The 22,299-nt window shown below is 39.4% G+C and overlaps 1 protein-coding gene across 1 annotated transcript; it reads right to left on the reverse strand.

The window, feature by feature from the left end:
- Window positions 1-8,130: 8,130 nt before the first annotated feature.
- On the reverse strand, window positions 8,131-10,634 carry LOC110674709 (inositol polyphosphate 1-phosphatase). The gene is made up of 3 exons (XM_021838761.1): window positions 10,156-10,634; window positions 9,978-10,100; window positions 8,131-9,913 (listed from the first exon to the last, which is right to left on the reverse strand). Exons 1-3 carry the CDS (start codon window positions 10,363-10,365, stop codon window positions 9,161-9,163), a joined length of 1,086 nt encoding a protein of 361 aa, XP_021694453.1. The 5' UTR covers window positions 10,366-10,634; the 3' UTR covers window positions 8,131-9,160.
- Window positions 10,635-22,299: the final 11,665 nt, after the last annotated feature.

Genomic DNA, 22,299 nt, shown 5'->3' on the forward strand with positions numbered 1-22,299 from the left:
AAGAGTAACTTCTGATAAGGGCGTAAGTATTTTTAGCATCACCATTTAAAAAAATTGTACCTCGGAAACCGTTTGTTATAGAGAAAAAGTGTCTGAGGAGGGATGGCAGACAATCAAATAGGCTTTGTAAAAAAAATATACACTGAAAAAAAATACTTTTATTTTCATGAGAAAATCGAAATTTAACCTTAAAACACAAATTGCAAAAAATAGGTATCTACGATTTTTTTCAAATGTTTTCTGTAAAATTTCAATGTAAAACCAGATGTTTTAAGCACAGTTTCAACATGGTGCAATCTAAAATAAAAATTTTTTTCTAAGAGCAACTTTTGGTGCATTTCTGAAAATTCAATTTCTGGCCGTAGAAAAGACGTTTTGATGCTGTAATATGATTCTTCATCCAAAAACAATTCAAAATGCTGATAACAATGATCTTCCTAAAACTAGCCGTTTTCTAGATATTTAGGATTCAGTTATATTAATATCATAAAACTTAAGAAAATACGCCCGTTTCATAAGTTACTCCAGATGCTCCACCACCAATGTTACGTTTATCTCTTTCCACATTAATATCCCATGTTTGGTGATGCTAAAAATACTTACGCCCTTATCAGAAGTTACTCTTGATTTTAAATGGTCTCTTCACCAGTGGAAAAAACTTATTCTATTATATCGAAACTATGTGCAAAATTCCATTTGAATCCAAGGTAGTCGAGTTTCATCGTTTACCGATTTGGCGTGGAACCGCTCTCACTAATGCAAAAAAAAAACAAGGATCAGAAGAACTAAGTAACATACATCAACAAGCAAAGCTAATTCCAGGAACACAGAAATTCCATTGCTTTGTACCCATTTCCGAAAACAAAATCGTAGCAAAACTGTATTTAAGTGATGAGGCAGTAAGATATTATAATGTTTATAGAAAAGTAAAAACATAATCAAATAAGTTGACATTTAATATCTGTTCTATACCAATGTATATTGAAACAAATAAAAATATTAAAATTATGTACAATATTCGTGAGAATAAATAAATAAGGTTAAGAAGTTTAAAGGCGTCTTTCCTTCTTCCCCTCCTTAACATCATTCATATTATCATCTTCCATAGTAATACCACAGACAAACAGAAGTAACACCTAGAACATTTTTCACAAAATTCTCTCGACCACAAATACCCCAACTAACATTCACTCATTTAACAAACACCATTATAGCAGTTTTATTCAGCATCATGTTTAATAACATTTTAATAATTTTCATGGCCAACCTTTGTTCAGGCGTTGTTCACACAAATTTGTAGAAACTTTAAAGCATGTCGTTGAATTCCAACTTTATTTTTCAGCTTTTAAAACGTTTTACAAGAACTTAGTTCAGCTTTTATACGACTGGTCCAAAAATAATTAAAAACAAATAAAAACCAAAACAATATTTTTCTAGGCGCTTCAAATGTAGTGCACACAATCATCATGATATAACAACCATATTTAAAAATCGCCTGGATACTGGCTTCGAACTCGAGACCTTCCAATCGTCAGCGGTATGCCTTGCCATCTGCGCCATCCTAGAATTGATTAATAAATCGTCCAGTGCAAAATATAAACCTCTCATAGCTGAATATTGATCATGTTTGAGCTTCTATTCGACATCGTCTAATCAACACATGGTATGCTAATTAACAACTGAACAAGCATATTATTCAGTTGCTGTTTAGTGCTGATCCAAGCTGAGTTCAGTCAGCTATTTTTAGCGCACAGTGAGAAAATTTATGTCAATGATGGTCAAAACTAATTTTTATTTACACGAAGTTTAATCAGTCTGAAATGACAAAAGTGAATATGCATCGAAGCCAAACCTCAAATTTTCAAGAGCACAAATCTAGAGAACCAGACAGCGCAGCGGTTCGAGCTGAAAACCTAATCGATTGGTCACACGCTGGTGGTAATCAATCGATTAAGTTTTCAGCTTGAACTGATGTTTAGTTCTCTAGATTTGTGTTCTTGAAAATTTGAGGTTTGGCTTCGATGCATCTTCACCTCAATCTAATTTCATAATAAGTTTTAGTTTGTTCAAAACTTAAATTTGAATGATTCATCAACTTAAATTAAAATTCATTTATTTTATTTTATTTTTTTTATTATTAATTATATTATTGATTTGTATTTTTCAAAAACCTATTATGCATCAAAGAAATAGTCTTCTGTATGAATATATTTAAATCATTTGAAGTGTTCTGAAGACTATGCGCCAGAATAGAAAAATGTTCGAATACCTTGACGCGTCGGATTTTTTTCAGAAATGGCCAAGTAAATCATTTTTCTTCACTATTCAGTTGTAAAGAAATGTAATTTCAAATGTAGCTCGCTATAGCAATTTATTTAATCAATTCTGTCAAAGAATTTTCAACTTTACCTGTACGGAACAAAATCCCGAGCAGGCGAAAAAAGCAAAGCAATAGCAAATTATAATATGGATAGCTAAAAGTGATATTAACTTTATATTTTAATATATAAAAGATATGGAAATGACATCTAAAATTAACTACATACAAAGAACAAACAAAATTTTGATGTATTCTTCAGATCTTTTATGTTAATCAAGTCAAAATCACGCTTTGTTTGTCAGTACTTCGCTTCTACTAGGAATACTTAGCTCAAATGTTATTTTGTTTTTCAAAATAATCCTACATTTCTGGAGGCTGACCATGTATATTTTGTGAACAGCTATTTAAAAAGTTTCGAGAAAGCATAAGTTATAAGCTTTGAAATGCATTCGGAACTCAACACGAATTTCGGATATTTTGTCCATTTTATGAAATTTAGCTATAGTGTGATCGCTTTTACAAGGCTTATTTATTGCTGAACAATGTGTTTGTTAATCGTCATTTTGGCCCCTATTGGATCAACTGTTCTTATAATATACTGAAGCTGAATTAGGATTTTATAAGATACTTATTTAGCTCTTATTCATGCTTATGTTAAACATGTGGGAATAGCTGAAGTGCGACGCAAGTAAAACATTAGTTCGTCTTCTGAATATCCTTTTATACATATACATTTGTTTAGTGGGATATTGGCTTTTTAATTGGGGGAAACATGTCTTGTTCAGCTCATTTGTAGAACAATCTTGACTAGTCGAATGAGAATCTTTGGAAACGTTTAATAAGTGGCGATTCTACTTTTGTTCATGCTAATGCGTAACGTTGAACATTGATCTAAGTTTGTGTTAAAAATGCACCTTCTCAGCTCTTTATAGAGCAAAAATTTTATTCAGCTGCCATTACCATTATTGAACAATAATTAAACATGCATGCTTGTTTGTGGCTCTGAATTGTTAGTTGGGGTACCATCCCTGTAAGTTATGGTTCGTTTGTGCTGCTTAAGATGGTGTAAATTATCTTTTTTTTTTGTTAAACGTATTCTTTGAGGTATTTTCTTGCTTTTCAACATAATATTGAAGGAATCTCTGAATACGTTTAATCAATGTTGATAAAATCCATGCAAAAATATAATATAAATTTTGGCAGGTATTTATTTTCGATGATTAGAAACAACATTTGAAGGAATTTCGATTTACAATAAATTTGATGGAAGAGTCATTGGGGGTTCTTTAATGAAACTCGTCGAAAAATCATCATAATATTTCCTAAAACAATTTTAACAAATTTTTGTTTTATATTTGTAGCAGAATTGCGGGATAAATACCTGTAGTTATTCCTAAAAGAGTGATTTTGAAATAAGATTGTAACAAATATTGGATGAAAATAGCCCTAAAGTATTAAAATAAGGGATAATCAAGGGGCCCTTATATGTCGCCGATTCCGGTCTCTTCCAAAACTTATGCTTGCCATGCTCATTCTTTTCACTCTTAAAAATAATGCAAATTACTGTGGACGTAATTCATAGTACGACTGAATGGCACATGAAGTAAATGATAAAACGACACAAAAATGTGTCCTTGAAGATGTATTGAACAAAATATGTAATTTTACACGTTAAATAAAAGACACGAAAACGATGTCACTATGATCGGTATTTCCCGAATCAGACGCTATAGTATTTGAAATGGGACATAAATTCACGTCATTTGTCTCGCTTCTTTTATGTGCATCCAAAAGACGTAAAATCACATGATTTTTTTGGAGTTTGTTTGTAATCTTACAAAGTGTCAGTTTCCTGCAAGCTATGCCGAACTTTCAATACTTTGAGAAATCCGTGCTGCGATTTTGGGCCCCTAGGAGTTCGAGGCCCGATTCGGTCCGTAAGTATTGGAAGGATCCTGGAAGGATCCTGGAAGGATCTTGGAAGGATCCTGGAAGGATCTTGGAAGGATCCTGGAAGGATCCTGGAAGGATCTTGGAAGGATCCTGGAAGGATCTTGGAAGGATCCTGGAAGGATCTTGGAAGGATCCTGGAAGGATCTTGGAAGGATCCTGGAAGGATCTTGGAAGGATCCTGGAAGGATCTTGGAAGGATCCTGGAAGGATCTTGGAAGGATCCTGGAAGGATCTTGGAAGGATCCTGGAAGGATCTTGGAAGGATCTTGGAAGGATCCTGGAAGGATCTTGGAAGGATCCTGGAAGGATCCTGGAAGGATCCTGGAAGGATCCTGGAAGGATCTTGGAAGGATCCTGGAAGGATATTGGAAGGATCCTGGAAGGATCTTGGAAGGATTCCTGGAAGGATCTTGGAAGGATTCCTGGAAGGATCTTGAAAGGATCCAGGAAGGATCTTGCAAGGATCCTGGAAGGATCTTGCAAGGATCCTGGAAGGATCTTGCAAGGATCCTGGAAGAATCTTTAATTTATTTATTTGCTTCATCTTCAACTTGGAAGTTGCACAGACTGTTAAAATTCACTTAATCCTATTCTTATAAATTAATTTACTAATATTAAAGTCGAACACATTACACACTTGATTAAACAGTCGACAACATATATCAAAGGGATTATTCAGTCCGTAAAGGGTGCTATGGCCAGGAATCCACAACAGTTGGCGGTTTCGAAGCTGACGAATGGGCACGTGTAGTCTGACAGTCTCCAGAAGGCTGCTACAGTCAATGTTATTTCTGATAACGTCGAAGGTAAACAGGCGTTGAAGCATCACTCGACGACTCGCTAAAGGCTGCAGACCGAAGTGCACACCGATTTTCGTAGGGCGGTAAATTGACCGGATCATTCCAAGGGAGCCCACGCAATGCAAACCTTAGGAAGCGTTTTTGAACTCTTTCGATGCGTTCAATATGCACGGCGTGGTACGGTGCCCATATCTGGACTCCGTATTCGAGTATGCTTCGAACTAAAGCACAGTACAGTGATTTGAGAGCATACACGTTATCGAACTGCGATGTGTTCCGGCGCAGGAAACCGAGCATCGCGTTGGCTTTAGCTGTTGTCACCGAGATGTGTTCGTTAAATCGAAGCTTGCTATCAAGGTCCTTGATCGTTCGAACCTTTTCAAGCGACGTGTTATCTAGAGAGTAATCGAACGAGATAATAGACTGACGGCGGGTGAATGCAATCACCTTACACTTCGAAACATTCTTCTGCATTCCATTTACTTCACACCAACGAGATACGGTTCTAATATCGGCTTGCAAAGCGCAGCAATCCAAAAGCGATTTGATGACACGGAACAGCTTCAAGTCATCGGCGTACAGTAGTATGCTTGAGTTGAGGGTCTCACACAGATCGTTGATATACAGGATGAAAATGAGTGGCCCAAGATGGCTGCCCTGTGGCACTCCAGAGGGGATATCAAAAACATTTGATCTTGCGTCGTGCACTTTGACGAAAGCTTTTCTCGATGAGAGATAGGACTTCAGCCATTGAATCACCCAAAATGGCAGACCAAGCCGGCTCAGCTTTTCAATAGCTAGTTCATGCGGCACTTTGTCGAATGCTTTGGCAAAGTCAATGTAAATGGCATCGACCTGAATGCGTTTCTCCAGATGGTTGATTATAGAATGAGTATATGACATAAGATTTGTCGTCGTTGATCGTTTTCTGACAAAGCCGTGTTGATATTCGGATATCGCGTGCTGTACTACGGGGTACAATATGCCGTGTATTAAGCTTTCAAAAACTTTCGCAAGGCAATTTAGAATGGAAATCGGTCTGTAGTTCTCCACGTTGTTCATATTTCCCCCTTTATGTATTGGGGTAATTGAGGCGAGCTTCCAAGCATCAGGAAAAACTCCTTCAATCAACGAGCGATTGAAAATCGACGTAACAGGCAAAGAGAGCGAATGGGCGCATTGCTTAATAAAGACGGGTGGAAGCATATCCGGACCCGGACCCTTCGATGCGTCTAGTGTACTGAGCGCTTCAAGAATTTCAACATTACTAAATGCTACTTGCGGAACGCGAAAGTTGTATGCCGGAAGACTGTCTAAGTATTGCTGCGATAACTGAGGTGTGACATCATTATGCACGGAACGAAAGAAATCAGCAAATAGATTTGCAGTTGCGACTGGAGAACAGGAAACACGAGAGCGATAGTTAACATCAACAGGAACTCTACTAGAACTTTTACGTCTGAATCCTGGAAGGATCTTGCAAGGATCCTGGAAGGATCTTGCAAGGATCCTGGAAGGATCTTGGAAAGCTGCTGGAAGGATCCTGGAAGGATCTTGGAAGGATGCTGGAAGGACCTTGAAGGATCCTGGAAGGATCTTGGAAGGATCCTGAAAGGATCTTGGAAGGATCCTGAAAGGATCTTGGAAGGATCCTGAAAGGATCTTGGAAGGATCCTGAAAGGATCCTGGAAGGATCTTGCAAGGATCCTGGAAGGATCTTGCAAGGATCCTGGAAGGATCTTGCAAGGATCCTGGAAGGATCTTGCAAGGATCCTGGAAGGATCTTGCAAGGATCCTGGAAGGATCTTGCAAGGATCCTGGAAGGATCTTGCAAGGATCCTGGAAGGATCTTGCAAGGATCCTGGAAGGATCTTGCAAGGATCCTGGAAGGATCTTGCAAGGATCCTGGAAGGATCTTGGAAGGATCCTGGAAGGATCTTGGAAGGATCTTGGGAGGATCTTTGAAGGATCTTGAAAGGATCCTGGAAGGATCTTGGAAGGATCTTGGGAGGATCTTTGAAGGATCTTGAAAGGATCCTGGAAGGATCTTGGAAGGATCCTGGAAAGACCTTGGAAGGATCCTGGAAAGATCTTGGCAGGATCCTGGAAGGATCTTGGAAGGATGCTGGAAGGATCTTGGAAGGATCCTGGAAGGATCTTGAAGGGATCCTGGAAGGATCTTGGAAGGATCTTAAAATAGAATCAGTCAATTTATTTGCTTCGTGGATGATATGGACTTATTGACCGAAGAATTGTTTGAGATTTCTTACGCGCCATACAAATTATTTTTAATTTTCATACAAAAAATCTTACTATGGGGGAAGGGGGGGTCTAAAACCGCCAAAATTGTCTTACGTAATTAATGGATCGCCCTTTATTTGGGTCGTCATCGCACGTGGACTATGCTCGAGGACGACCTGCAAACTCTTGGGAGTTTTCGAACTCCGCATGCTTAAGACGATCTTGGGCGATGATGCAGAATGAATCACTTCAACCGAAAAGTAATCGCCTATCTCGATGGGTGGGAAATTTCTTGCCAGAAATGCTCAAGAAAAGCATTTTTCTTTGATCGCAGTACGCAGTTGAAAAGATATGTCAATTCAAATGGAGCTCACTGTAGAAAATTTCTTGAGCATTTCTTGAACAGAAATTTTTACTTTTCTTGGGCGGAACAGCATACCTATAGCTTAAAGCAGTATTCGGAAGGTTACCAAACTTGGAAGGATAGCATGAGCCTATGCATGCTATAAAACGTTTGACTTTTACTGTGCGCCCTGTTTTCAAGTTGCCCGTGAGAAGGAGCGAGATAGAACCAACACACGGCGCACAGTAAAAGTCATGAGAACAATTTATGGCATGGCACGTATAGAGGCTCGTGTTACAAGAACGCCGGACAGCAACCCTGCAACGATGGTGTTCGCTTCGGATCCAGTTGGCACAAGAAGGCGTGAAGCGCAGCGAGCTAAGTGGATTAAGTTCACAACGATTTGATGAGCGTGGGGCAGAACCGAGGATGGAGAGATGCGGTCACGGACCAAACAGTGAAACCAATATAAGTCACGTATCAGATTCACAAATACTTTATTAGGTTCAGTTTAATGACATATTACACCACAAACATCATTTGATTTAGCATTTTAAATGCACAACTATTTCTAAATATACATTAAAGCTTCGCTAATTGATGCTTGTTTTATATTCGTTTCATGCTAACACACATTTGTTGATTATCATTACTTGTATGTATATATATATATATATTTCTGCAAAACAGCTACATAATCTGAAACGGATGCCCGGTGGATCCATATTACAATAAATGCATCAATCTAAAAGTCGTCTAAATAGCATCACATAATCGTATTTCCCTATTGCATTCTATTTTAATAAAGTTATTCACATAATTTAGAGCAACTATCCGAAAGATTCCATTGCTGTTGTAGTATTAATATTGAAAGTGTGAACGTAGCCACTTCAGTGAATCTTTAGATAGGAGCGTTTTCTGTATGATAATATCTTCATCAGTGCCTGATAAATATGTCTGATTTCTATATGAACAGCAAATGTTACATTTTCGTTCATGATTTATCGACTTAAAATTTCTTTGGGTTGAAAGCATAATAGAACTATTAAACTTAACAAAAAATTAAATTATAGATTCGCTGTATTCAAATAGCAAAGCATTATTGGTCAGATTAAATTGAAAAAAAATAATACATTTTAAAAATGAAAACATACAGGTATACATTTTGTACTGTTGGTTCTGAATTATAAGTTCGTGGAGAAATTTGTTTCAAATAATTTAAAATATACTCATAAAAATAAATGATTTCCTTACCCGACTAGATTTCCTTGTTTTGATTGATTACATCAAATTTGGCTCCACGATCAACGGTTACAGCATGTCTCTTTGGGACAGCAGTTAGAGTAATGCCATCTAATGTTCAACATTTAATAAGTCAAATATCATATCATTTTCGACAACAATCAACAGCCGCTAATTCCAGTAAATTTGTTAGGATTAATAATTACTTATTTCAATACATTCAATGTGTGACATATTATAGAGGGTTACTTTGTGTTCGGTTTATAACTTGAGGAAATCTTTAAATTTTTCGATGTTTCGATATGCAATTAGTCCACCTGTATTACGCGTGATTTTTGTATCACGATATGAAATTTTCTTTAAAGATTTATTCACGAGCGTATCTTGCAAATCAAACAATTCCCCGTCCAATGAACGTAGAATAGCTTGTGGAGCACAAGTATCCCACTTGTAAGTATTAGCCCGGCTAAGCAAAAACAACTCAGCTTCTCCAGTACAAACTTTTAATATTTTATATCCAGCACCAGATGAGTATACGATATCATATTTTAGTTGTTTCTTTAGGAATTCAACATATTTTGATTGTTCTGTTGGAGATAGCACAGCTATTCTATCTTCAGTTTCAATAGATACAATATTATTAAATTTTAAATCACCAATTGTAAGTCCCCAGTACACTTTTCCTTCGAATTCATTCGGTTCAGGTTCATTAGCAAAGGGTTGATTCACAACACCGATAATTGGATTGCCTTGCACAGTCTCGAAAACGCCAATAAGAACAGTTACACACTTCAGCCCAGACGCCATGATATTGGGAAACTTTGAGTATTTTTCTTTTGCTTGAATGTATTCAGCTGTAGCGTCAATTGGATCTATCCAAATCCCCAATTCTGAAATTTCATGGTCAAGAGAAACTGATTCGCTAGGAATTTGCCATCCTTCATCATCCAAATCGATATCCCGATACACCTCGTCAATCAAACGCAGAGCAGCGGTCTTGTCACCATTCAAAACCTGAAATGTGTTTACGTAACAAGTTCAATGTTTCCAATTTTCCAATAAGAATCCTGTACACAACCTTCTGAAGATTTTCTGTGGTTTCATGTCTGTCGTCTGAAACGGAGATAATTACAGATTCACCGCAAGCATTGGTAAAGTTGGGATTTTCTTCTCCTCGAATGTTTTTCCGAAGCTCTGGAAACTATTGAAATTTTCTCATGAATGGTTATTTCTAAGTGCCTGGAAAGCCATATTACCAATTTTCCAATGTCATATTTTACAGTCTCCTGAATCAAACAATCAGCCAATGTTTTGAAATCATGTTCAAAACGTGTATTTGCCTCGTCTTTGGGTTTTTCTTGTATCAATAATCCGAAAAGATGCTCATCTTTGCGACAAACTCTTGCAATGTTTGCCGCTTTTTCAGATGCTTTGATCAATTCTCGCAACAGTTGGATGGCTGACATTTTTTTCAAGCACTTCACAAAGCCCTTTCAAGGATTATGTATGAACGAAAAATATAATTCACGGCACAGCTGGAACGTGTGTAACGAGCTAAACAACCTTCGGGAGCTTAATCACAGTCAAAAGGAAGGGGATTTTGTATTGCAAAAATGAGAGCTAAAAAGGGAGTTCCAGGATAAACTGTGCAAGTGCGAAAACTCTACTGTATAAAACCCAATCTTTTCACCAATCAATCCGAAACACTGTGCTATGCGTCCTCACAGGAGGAAAATGGAAAGCTTTGAAATGTCATGCTGTATCATATGCGATCTTGGTGCTGAATCCTTAGGAATTTCCAGGAGCCAATTCGAGTTCTTTTACCATGCTAGCACACAAGAAAAGGGATGAAATCATTCGAATTTAAATGAACAGACGTCAGTCCTGTACAATCTTTTACTTTTGATGTTTAAGGTGGAGATGAATCGAAGCCAAACATCAAATTTTGAAAAGCACAAATCTGGAGAACCAAACATCCGTTTGAGCTGAAAACTTAATCGATTGGTTACTAGCTGGTAACCAATCGATTCAGTTTTCAGCTCAAACGGATGTTTGGTTCTCCAGATTTGTGCTTTCGAAAATTTGATGTTTGGCTTCGATTTATCTTCACCTTAATCATCGTTTTTTTGGCGAACAAATAAAACAGTTGATGTTTTTTTGCGAAAAATGCAAAGAAATTAAATTTGTTCATTGTTGTCAAACTTATCTGATTCTTACAGAAACCGAGCCACTGATTGCAGCTCAGATCTTATTGATTGTATATCCGTTCTAGCACTGAACCGATTAGCACCTTCCGCTTTTTTATTAGCGCTGCCTTCCCTGTACGTTAAACCATCTGATGATCTATACATCGCATTACTTCCGACATTAGGTTAAACGTACAGGAAAGGCAGCGCTAGTAGAAAAGCGGTAAGCGCTATTCTGTTTAGTGATAGAAGGGGTATAGTGACCGAAATTGATTCCAACCGCTTTTGGCCGATTTCAACATTAGTTGTAACAATAAATACAGTCAAACCTCCCTAAGTCTGAAGGGACCATCGACTCATGCAAATATCGAGGACTGGAACAGAAATGCTTTGGAAAGTACTATTTACTATGTTAATTAGTACACCATGGTTATATGTGTTGTCGATTATTGTAGGTATTGTTTATGTTGATAATAAATAAGTCGTTTGTGTACAGTGGAATCACTCTGTTGTTGTTATTTTCGATCTATAAGCCTCGGTCTTCCTCTCTCGATCCGCTGATTATTGTCTCCACTGGTAGTTGCTTTTCAACAGTATCGACTCATAATCGTTTCACGGTATTTAAAACATTTTGAAATAAATTTAAAGAAGGCATCCATGCCTAAGTAACCATCAAGCACTTAACGCTCCAATATAGGTAATATCTGGGAGGGAGAAACCGTTACGAAATTTCTGTAAGTCATAGTGAGCCGAGATTCTGCTGTCACGAACTGTCACTGTGAGCCCGGATCTGAAACAATGGACAAACATGAAAAAGCACGTAGTTGATCAAAACATTTTTTTGTTTTTCATTTAATCGAATGTGACAAAAACACGATTGATAAGCTACTCGTGCCTATTCAAAAGTAATGTCACGATAGCACCTTTTATTCTGATTGAATATAAAGTATTTGAATACGAATCATTTTATTTTTTCTAATGAAAATGGAAATGAAATGCATAGAAAACTTTGGCCCCTTTTCCATGTTTGTCCAAAAAGATCGAAGGTACACAATAAAAGAAAACTAGCGATTTTCATCAAGTCTGCCTTGGCTGTCGTTGGCAAGCTGGAGTTTTCTTGCAGTTTGAAAAAAAAAAACCTGTCATATTTCGTGTGTAGTATCGGTGCCTCCCTCCCAGGGTAATATACACTGAAATGAATTTTATTGTTGAAACTACTGAATCCATGGTAAAATTAAGAACTGCACCAACGATTTTCAACCGACTACATTAATCTGTTAACTCTACCAAAATATAGTCAACATCACTACACAAGAAAATTTATTCTGTTGATTTAATCAGAGTTGTAGTATTTTTGACTAGAAACATTCTTGATTTGAGAAGTTTAGCATCATACTTTTGACCACACTGTGTTGTACGGTGGGTGTCACGGATTGAAATACAATGCTTTGTAGTGGATGCTACTATGGACATAGTCAAATTTACTGCACTGCTCAGTGATTTTCACCAGATTATAGTAAACTTAACAGATTTTTGTAGTCGGTTGAAAATCGTTGGTGCAGTTCTTAATTTTACCATGGATTTGGTAGATTATACAACAAAATTTGTTTGCGTGTAGTTACATGTATTGTGTCGCCAGCATTAAATTGAAGTTCGAAAGTCCAGACTTCAGACTTCCGTACTTACTTCCGAAGTTTTTTAACACTTGCATTTGGCAGCTTCGTTATGATGAAAATGAACTTGGTTTGGTTAGCAGAAAAGGGAAGTGAAGTCCGATAGCAGAGCGCCGCCAACAGGCCTACGAATAAAACGGAATCTGAAGAAAATCAGCAAAAGCAGGTGATTGAGATATTCAATGGCAGAATGAGGGAATGGCTGGTGGACCTTTACCGCCGTAATCCTGTCCTGTTCCTTGGAGAAGCAAGGCAAAAGTTCCACAGAAGATTTTTCACAACCATTATTGTGTCATCCTGCACGATGCTTTTGTTTTGATTTGCTAGGAGCAGTGTTGCGAGATCATATGATTTGAACAGAAAATAGTATCGGAAGTAAGCAAAGTTGCCAGTTTGCCAACGACCTTCCGACAATTTTTGTCTAAATGCAATATATAAACTGATTTATTAGGACATAGTGCTCAAATGTTTAGAGCCGAGTAAGATTTACTGTGAAATGTGATAAAAAAGAAGTGAAATTGCCGGTGCCCCCTCTGAAAATGGTATATATAGTGTGGTGATTTATCATTTACCGCAAGCCATGACTTGGAAGAACTATATTATTATTATTCAAGTTGTCAAGCAGTAAAGACTGGAAGTTCCACATTGGCGACGATAGAACCCACGTTCTTCTGTGAGTTACGAAATTTAGTTTATTCGGTAAGAAAAAAGTATTTGAAGAATATTATGGAATCTTGTAGAGTTCCATTGAAGAATTAGAGAAGAATGTTAATATTCGATGTCAGGATGAACGGATGACAAAAAGGATATCAAACCTGTAAGTCAAATAAGTAAAACTTCTGGGAAGTTGCCTTAGTGGTGGATGCGATCCACCGGGTCAGGCTGTTCAAAAAAAAAAAAAATGCTCGCCTTAGAAGGGAGCAGCCGCGACAGTTTCGAGCTGTCGGGTGCGGCGAGTAAGCATGTAATGCTCACCTTTAGAGGGAGCAGCCGTAGCGACGGATACGATCCGTTGGGTCCGGCGGACGTATGAAAATGCTCACTTTAGAAAGGAGCTGTCAAAGCAACGGATTCGATCCGTTGGGTCGGTGGAAAGAAAAGAAAAGCTCGTCTTAGAAGGGAGCAACCGGTGCGGATACGATCCGTTGAATCAGGTAAAAATTGAAATACTCGCCTTAGAAGGGAGTAGTCACACCGAAAATATGAGAGAGTTGAACTGTCGGATCTAGTGGACATAGAATAATGGCCTCAGTAGGAAGCGCTGAACAAGTTGTTGGTCATCCAGGTTCAGCGAAAAAATCAAAAATGTATTTGAAAGCAGTAGGGTACAACTACTTATGTCCAATGCAAGTATAACTCGGGTAAATGTGGTAAATTACACACAGGTTGTAGCAACACATGTGTCCATTAGTAGGGCGCAGATCTTGAACGACGTGTGTGGTGAAGAATAAACTCATTGGGCTCATGGAAACAGCTAGTTAGTCTTTGGACCCATCTTGGACCCATCCCTCGAAAGATTCCGAGTTCAAATTAAACATAAATGGAGTTCTTTTTATATTATCGTCTCCTCGAATCCCTTGGAAGAAAAAGAGATGTGGTGATTTATCATTTACAGCAAGCCATGACTTGGAAGAACAATATTATTATTATTCAAGTTGTCAAGCAGTAAAGACTGGAAGTTCCACATTTAGAGAAAGAATAAATAAAATAAAATAAAAAATTTAGAGAAGAATAAAACATATTCAACATTTCTTGGTTTGATTGGGCAGTAATTGTGCTTTAAACTATATTCAGTCAGTTTAATCATCACACCATAGCATGAAATGAGCGAATTCATGGAGATAATATGATTTGAAAAAGGGAAATTGTGGCAACCGGAGTGAAATTAATATGGGGGAACCATTGATTGATTGATTGTTATCGACAAATGCTGTTTTGTCATTATAAACACACAAATGAGGGCACATTGTTATGATTCAGCATTTGTGGATGTGAAATTGCCATAGCAAATGCTGATGGAAGATGATGCAGCTTTTTTTCGCTTTTCATGGTAACCAAGCAGCATTCAACAAAGTTTGCAGTTTGGGTATGTTATTATGAAGAATATACGCAGAAACATTGAAACAAAGGACATTAGTTTGTCGTTTTTTTCGTCAGGAATAAGTGTTCGGAATGCATCGCAATGCATTTGCAATGCATCAGAAGAGCCCAAAATCTGATTCATTAGGTATAAATAAGGTAAGTTATCAAGATTCAAGTGCAAGCCAATCAGTTTAATAGCAGCTTTCATGACAACAAGGTGTGTTATATCAATCTTTTATCATAGCCGTCACAAATAAGTGTCATGCAGCCACCATATGCAGTTTAAATGAGGTATTAGATGCTGCAATAAAGCTGGGTTTGAAGCCACAAAATTTCAACTTTATAGTTTGTCTCTGAAAGATTTTGAAAACAACTAAGAGCTGACTTACAAAATATCATCTTCTAGCAACGTTAAATGTCGTTTCTAGCTATCATAGCATTCACGTAACTGTCATAAAACATTAATAAATCCACACGAATGCCAAATTGCTGTGGAATTGTTACTTGGGTATCCTATCCTATCCTATCCTTTCCTATCCTATCCTATCCTATCCTATTCTATCCTATCCTATCCTATCCTATCGTATCCTATCCTATCCTATCCTATCCTATCCTATCATATCCTATCCTATCCTATCCTATCCTATCCTATCATATCCTATTCTATCCTATCCTATCCTATCCTATCCTATCCTATCCTATCCTATCCTATCCTATCCTATCCTATCCTATCCTATCCTATCCTATCCTATCCTATCCTATCCTATCCTATCCTATCCTATCCTATCCTATCCTATCCTATCCTATCCTATCACATCCTATAGCCAAGTACGGACCTGAAACGTAAATCACTTAAGTAAAATTTCCCCTTTTTACCAAAGTAATTTTGACAGCTGATTCAGTATGAGCGAAATGTCACTTTTACTTACGGAATAATTGAGCGGCACATTTTTCCGTTCGGAAAAGTGACAGCTCCCTTTGATTTGTATGGCAGGCGTTACCGACGTTATGAAATCAGCTCTACTTCTCAGCTGCGTACAGCTAAAGTAATTTCGGTAGCGGAAACATTCCTTGACCGTTTCTTGTCCTATCCTTTTGCACAGTACTTATGATCAGCGTACCGGCCATATACACGCATCAGAATTCATATTTGATAGGTTTTATTAACACCCAATAAAGACTAGGGTAACGTATATAACTTGGACATGCATATAATTTGGACAGGCTGCTTGTTCTATGCTCATTTACAATGAGATGATGAGGAATTTATGCACGGAAAATCATGTATTGCATTATTAATACACTATGCTACTTATTAATTAATATTGGGCTGCAAAATGGTGAGTCGACAATCAGGAAGGAGCGTCCAACACAGCTCTGGTCCTCACAAGTTCCTACCTCGCGCTTCCACGGGTCAAATGATGACAAAGACCGCCAGCTAAGGGTTGCGTACTTAGCTGGTAGTGCAGCCTGGGCACTGTTGTCCTTCTGACATCAGCTAGAGTGAGGAGGTGCGTTCTGAGCGTCTGTACACCAGGAGGTGCGGCTCAAACAGCGTCTGTTCTGGTATCCAGCGGCTGAGTACGAAACGCTGTATCACGTCAGCTACACCTAAGATGGCAGTCCCATCAACGTGATGTAGGTAGCGCGACCCCGGTAAGGTAGCATACCGAATTCATTATCCACCACGAAAAATGGAGAAAGAAGAAGAAACGAACGTTATTTTCGGCAACCGACCTGGCAACGAAATAAGGACTATGATTGGAAACTCGGTACCTGGAACGTCAGGACCTTAAATGAACCTGGACGAGTGAGCCTTTTGGCTCGTGAATTGCGAAAAGTTGGCGTGTGCGTGGCTGCTATTCAGGAAGTGCGTTGGCTAAGATCTGGAGAACGTGAATTCAGAGCGGTAGATCCCGTCGCTAACACCGCTTTCAAATACAACATCTATTACAGCGGTGGCGATAAAGCTGAACACGGAGTCGGTTTCATAGTGATCGGGAAGCAGATGAAGCGCGTTATTAGGTGGAGGCCGATCAACGAGCGGATCTGCGTATTGAGGATTCGGGGCAAGTTCTTCAACTACAGCCTGATCAACGTATATGCACCGACTAACGACAAACCCGATGACGTGAAGGACACGTTTTACGAATGTCTAGACAAGACCTATGGAGAATGCCCAAAACACGACGTGAAAATTGTCATCGGCGACGCTAATGCGCAGGTCGGAAAAGAGGACTTCTTCCGCCCTATCATTGGTAAAGAGAGCCTTCACTCTGTTACCAACGACAACGGCCTACGTTTAGTGAACTTTGCTGCCACCAGGGGGATGGCCATCAGTAGCACTTACTTTGCACGCAAGGATATCCGCAAGCACACTTGGCAACACCCAAATGGCGAACTTTGCAACCAAATCGACCATGTTCTGGTAGACGGCCGACATTTTTCCGACGTCATCGATGTTAGAACTTTCAGGGGTCCTAATATCGACTCAGACCACTATCTCGTTGTAAGCAAAATTCGAGCGCGATTATCAACCGTCTCGAGTTCTAGAAATCGACAATCGTTGCGTTTCAATATCCAACGCCTGTCAGCAGATGGTGTAGCAGCGGACTACCATCAAATGCTCGACGAGCGGATTAGCGAAATCGACGAAAGCGTCAACCTCAGCGATCTGTGGGAGTCAGTCCACGGAGCAGTGAGCACAGTAGCGCGAGAAGTGGTAGGTACTGCTCAACGAAGACCAAGGAACGGTTGGTTCGACGAGGAGTGCCAGAGAATGACGAACGAGAAGAACATGGCTAGAAGCCGGATGCTGGTGTCTGGTACCCGTCAGAGCAGAGAGCGGTACAAGGAAGCAAGGGCAGCCGAAAAACGGATCCATCGCAGAAAGAAAAAGGAGCATGAAGAGGCAGTAATTGCTCAGGCGCAAGAAGCTATGGAAGAGAACAACATGCGACGGTTCTACGAGTCCGTAAATGGTGTGCGGAGAAAAACAGCGCCGTCTCCCGCCATGTGCAACGACCGCGAAGGAAACTTGCTGACGGATAAGACAATGGTGGCCGCCAGGTGGAAAGAGTACTTTGAGTCATTGTTGAATGGAAATAATGGAAGTGGATCTGGTAGCAGAATTCAAATCGATGACGATGGACAGGCTGTGGAACCTCCAACGCTAGATGAGGTAAAAAAAGCTATCAATGGGCTGAAGAACAACAAGGCTGCTGGGAAGGACGAGCTCCCGGCCGAACTTCTCAAACACGGAAGCGAGCAGCTGCACGAACTCCTTCACCGTATCATATCGAGGATATGGGAGGAAGAACAAATGCCTACTAGTTGGTTGGAAGGTCTCATTTCCCCTTTGTACAAGAAAGGGCATCGACTGGAGTGCGCCAATTACCGAGGGATAACACTCCTTAATTCGGCGTACAAAATCATGTCTGGAGTTCTGTTCAACAGATTGAGACCGTATGAGGAGTCCTTTGTCGGCGAATACCAAGCTGGTTTTCGAGAGGGCCGATCAACGACGGATCAAATGTTTACCCTGCGTCAAATCCTAGATAAATTCCGGGAGTACAACTTGCAGACTCATCATCTGTTTGTAGATTTCAAAGCAGCGTACGATTCAGTGAAGAGAAACGAGTTGTGGCAAATTATGTCCGAACATGGCTTTCCGGCGAAGCTGATTAGACTGATTCGTGCAACGCTTGATGGATCAAAATCAAGTGTGCGGGTGGTGGACGAGATTTCATAATCGTTCGTAACCTTAGATGGATTGAAACAGGGTGACGCTCTTTCTAACTTGCTGTTTAACATAGCGCTCGAAGGTGCTATCAGGAGAGCCGGTGTGCAGAGAAGCGGTACCATTATCACACGTTCTCATATGCTCCTTGGCTTCGCGGACGATATCGACATCATCGGGATTGACCGTCGGGCAGTGGAAGAGGTGTTCGTGCCTTTCAAGAGGGAGACAGCGAGAATCGGGCTCACGATCAACACCACAAAAACGAAGTACATGATAGCTGGTGGTCAACGTGGGTCCGGACGTGTTAGTGGTAGCGAAATGGTGCTAGGTGGTGATAAGTTTGAAGTGGTGGAAGAACTTGTGTATCTTGGAACACTAGTGACATGCGATAATGATGTTACCCGCGAGGTGAAAAGACGTATTGCAGCTGCGAGTCGGGCTTTCTACGGGCTCCGTAACCAGCTGAAGTCCCGTAGCCTGCAAACGAAAACAAAACTCGCGTTATACAAGACACTGATCCTTCCGGTTGTCCTTTATGGCCATGAATCATGGACATTGAAGGAAGTCGACCGGAGAGCTTTCGGGGTGTTTGAACGTAAAGTGCTGCGAACAATACTCGGCGGTAAACTAGAAAACGGCATCTGGCGGCGTCGCATGAATCACGAGTTGTACCAAGTGTATAAAGAGGTGGATATTGTCAAGCGCATAAAACACGGCAGGCTGCGTTGGGCTGGTCACGTTGCCCGTATGCCGGAAGAACGACAAGCAAAGATAATATTCAACAGAGAACCCGGACGAGGCCGCCGACTTCGTGGTAGGCCGCGCACACGATGGCTTTTTGCGGTTGAGGAGGACTTAAGGGCACTTAACGTTCAGGGCGACTGGAAGCGATTGGCCCAGGACCGAGCCCAGTGGAGAAGACTTATCCATTCGGCGCAGATTCATCGTAGCGAATTGTAGCCCATCAAGTATCAAGTAAGTATCACTTATTAATGATGGCCAATTTCATAACAATTACAAATTAGCTTCAAAAATACCAATATTGTAAATTGTATCAAAAGAACACCTGTGAAACCTACGAATGCAAGGGGATGTACGTTTCGAGAACATACTTTTAACGCAATAATAGCGCTCAGAATAGGCATTCATAAAAAGTTTAAAGGCGGCAATATGATAAAATATGTCTAAAATTGAAGCTAAGTTCATCTAAAATCTTAACATTAGTATATAAGGCATAAATCAGGTGGTGTCCAAAATAGATTACGGTTTTTGTTCAGTTGATATAATTTGGCCATCTGATGAAACGCACTGGAATGTCACATGCATGCATGTCCTTTTAAGAAACTATTGAATAGATAGTGAGATAACGCCCCTGTCCAAATTATATTCACATGAAGGTGTCCAAAATGTATATTTGATGTCCGAAATGTATAACAGACAGGCAATTAAAAAACGCTATTTTGGCACCTATTGCTACAGTTTGTAAGCTTTTTCTCTCCAGAAACTCAAAAAACAATGATACATTAAGCATATAAGTATCATAACTTAATAAAATATTAGTATCTAAGGCAGTTAATCGATCGCCGTTTCCAGACATATCCTTAGCCTGTCCAAAATACATAATTTACCCTATATGAAGGTCCATCAAGCTTAGGGAAGCCGTTTGAATTTCACATATAACTTATTGGATATCGTTTAACCATTCGGTAATTGAAAAATCAGATACATGTTATATGATTTTATTTTGTGAAAAAAAATCTGTTTATATTTAGTACTACGATGGCGGCCACTGCATACAATTTGGTAGCAGATTTTGGTTTAACGACGAGCTTTTGCAAATTTGTAAAGTTAAGCTGGCACATATATATGGTGGGCCTCGTGGCCGTGCGGTTAGTGTCGTCAGGCATTTAATCGCATCGTGTCATGGGGTGCGGGTTCGATTCCAGCTTCAGCCTTTGAAACTTTTCGCCAGGAATGTTTCACGGTTGTGCCACTGGAGCATGCTTGTCCGTTGTCTAGTGTTAAGTTACAGTCTGTGCAGCTAAATGACTGAAGACGGTGTCCGTGTCTTTTTTAAGCTTTTCAATAATTTTATAATTTTATGTAGGTACATATTTTAGAATGTGAAACTATTATTTGCGAGCATTTACCTTGCTCGCTGAAGAATTTCACTGCTGATTCTATACAACTGAGAACTTTCTGAAGTTCTGTTTGACGATATCTACGTGAGTTGTTTTATTCGGATGTTAGTTTTGTGCTTAAATTTTGTTAACATGGTTCCATTACTTTAGATTTTTGTACCGACCATCCTACAACAATAAAACATGGCTTCAGGTTCCAGTAGTAACTATGAGATGGTTAGGTAGTGGATCCGTAACCATACAGTTTATGTTTAGCCGGATGATGAATGATTTGTAGACTGGAGAAGTACTTGGTCCCTCTCAAAGCATGTCAAAGAAGAAATCATTTACGTGGATTCTAATACAATATGTTATATAAATAATTTTAAAATGTACGACTCGAGCGTATTTTTATTTTTGAGCTTTTATTTAAAACAATCATGTAGTAAATGCCATTTAAAAATTTCTGCCTTCAACACCACTTTCCATTGGATTCCATATTCATCGTCTTTATGCTTAAAAGGTATGTGATTTTCATAATGAACTCTATCTATACGATTTCTAAATCAGAGCTATATGAAAAGCATTATGGAAAAAGCTATATGTTTTTGGTAATGACTTGAACATAATTACTTCTCAGAGTGTATCCTATCCTACTCTAGAAAACTTAAACGCCGTGACCAGAATCCCGTTGACGTTGATTCCGAATAAACATCGATTGAAAATAATGTCAACTCTTCATAACTCGATATGGACCAATGCACGAGTTCACTAATCTGACGTTTCAGCGGTGCCAAATTCACTCGTTTCCATGGTCACATAAATAACACGGCACCGCTCAAACGTCAACGGGTGAACTCGTGCACTGATCCATGGACCGATGCACGAGTTCACTAATTTGACGTTTGAGCGGTGCCGAATTCACTCGTTGCCATGGTCACGTAAATAACACGGCACCGCTCAAAAGTCAAATAGTGAACTCGTGCATCGATCCATTGAAGGTACCCGAGTTACTGAGATTATAGAACACAAAACCATGGACCGATGCACGAGTTCACTAATCTGACGTTTGAGCGGTGCCAAATTCACTAGTTGCCATGGTCACGTAAATAACACGGCACCGCTCAAACGTCAAATGATGAACTCGTGCATTGGTCCATGGACCGATGCACGAGTTCACTATTTGACGTTTTAGCGGTGCCGTGTTATTTATGTGACCATGGAAACCAGTGAATTCGGCACCGCTCAAAAGTCAAATTCGTGAACTCGTGCATCGGTCCATAGTGTAAATGGGATCCAAGGGAACATCGAGGTAGCAATGAAAACAAAGGTTCACTGTGGTTCTCTTAGGGTTTATTCACAAATTTCATAACACTAAAAATGGCTATTTTCGACACATACCCACCCCCTTGTAACGCTATTTGTATGAATATTTAAAAAAAAATGTATGAGCCGTAACATCACGAAGGGACCCACCCACCCCCTTCAGCGTTATAACACAGACAAACAGACGTAACACTTAGAACAAATTTCGATCAAAATCATAGTCACGAGTACATGTACGCCCAATGCTAAAATTGGTGTGTTTGGCCGACGG

The sequence above is a fragment of the Aedes aegypti genome, chromosome 1, assembly GCF_002204515.2.
Source record: "Aedes aegypti strain LVP_AGWG chromosome 1, AaegL5.0 Primary Assembly, whole genome shotgun sequence".
Lineage (NCBI taxonomy): Eukaryota > Metazoa > Arthropoda > Insecta > Diptera > Culicidae > Aedes > Aedes aegypti.

Coding starts and splice junctions, on each gene's coding strand:
- LOC110674709 (XM_021838761.1), bottom strand. CDS start 10,365: ATGTCAGCCATCCAACTGTTGCGAGAATTGATCAAAGCATCTGAAAAA. Junction 10,101..10,155: donor AATATGACATTGGAAAATTG/GTAATATGGCTT, acceptor AAATTTCAATAG/TTTCCAGAGCTTCGGAAAAA. Junction 9,914..9,977: donor CCACAGAAAATCTTCAGAAG/GTTGTGTACAGG, acceptor AACACATTTCAG/GTTTTGAATGGTGACAAGAC.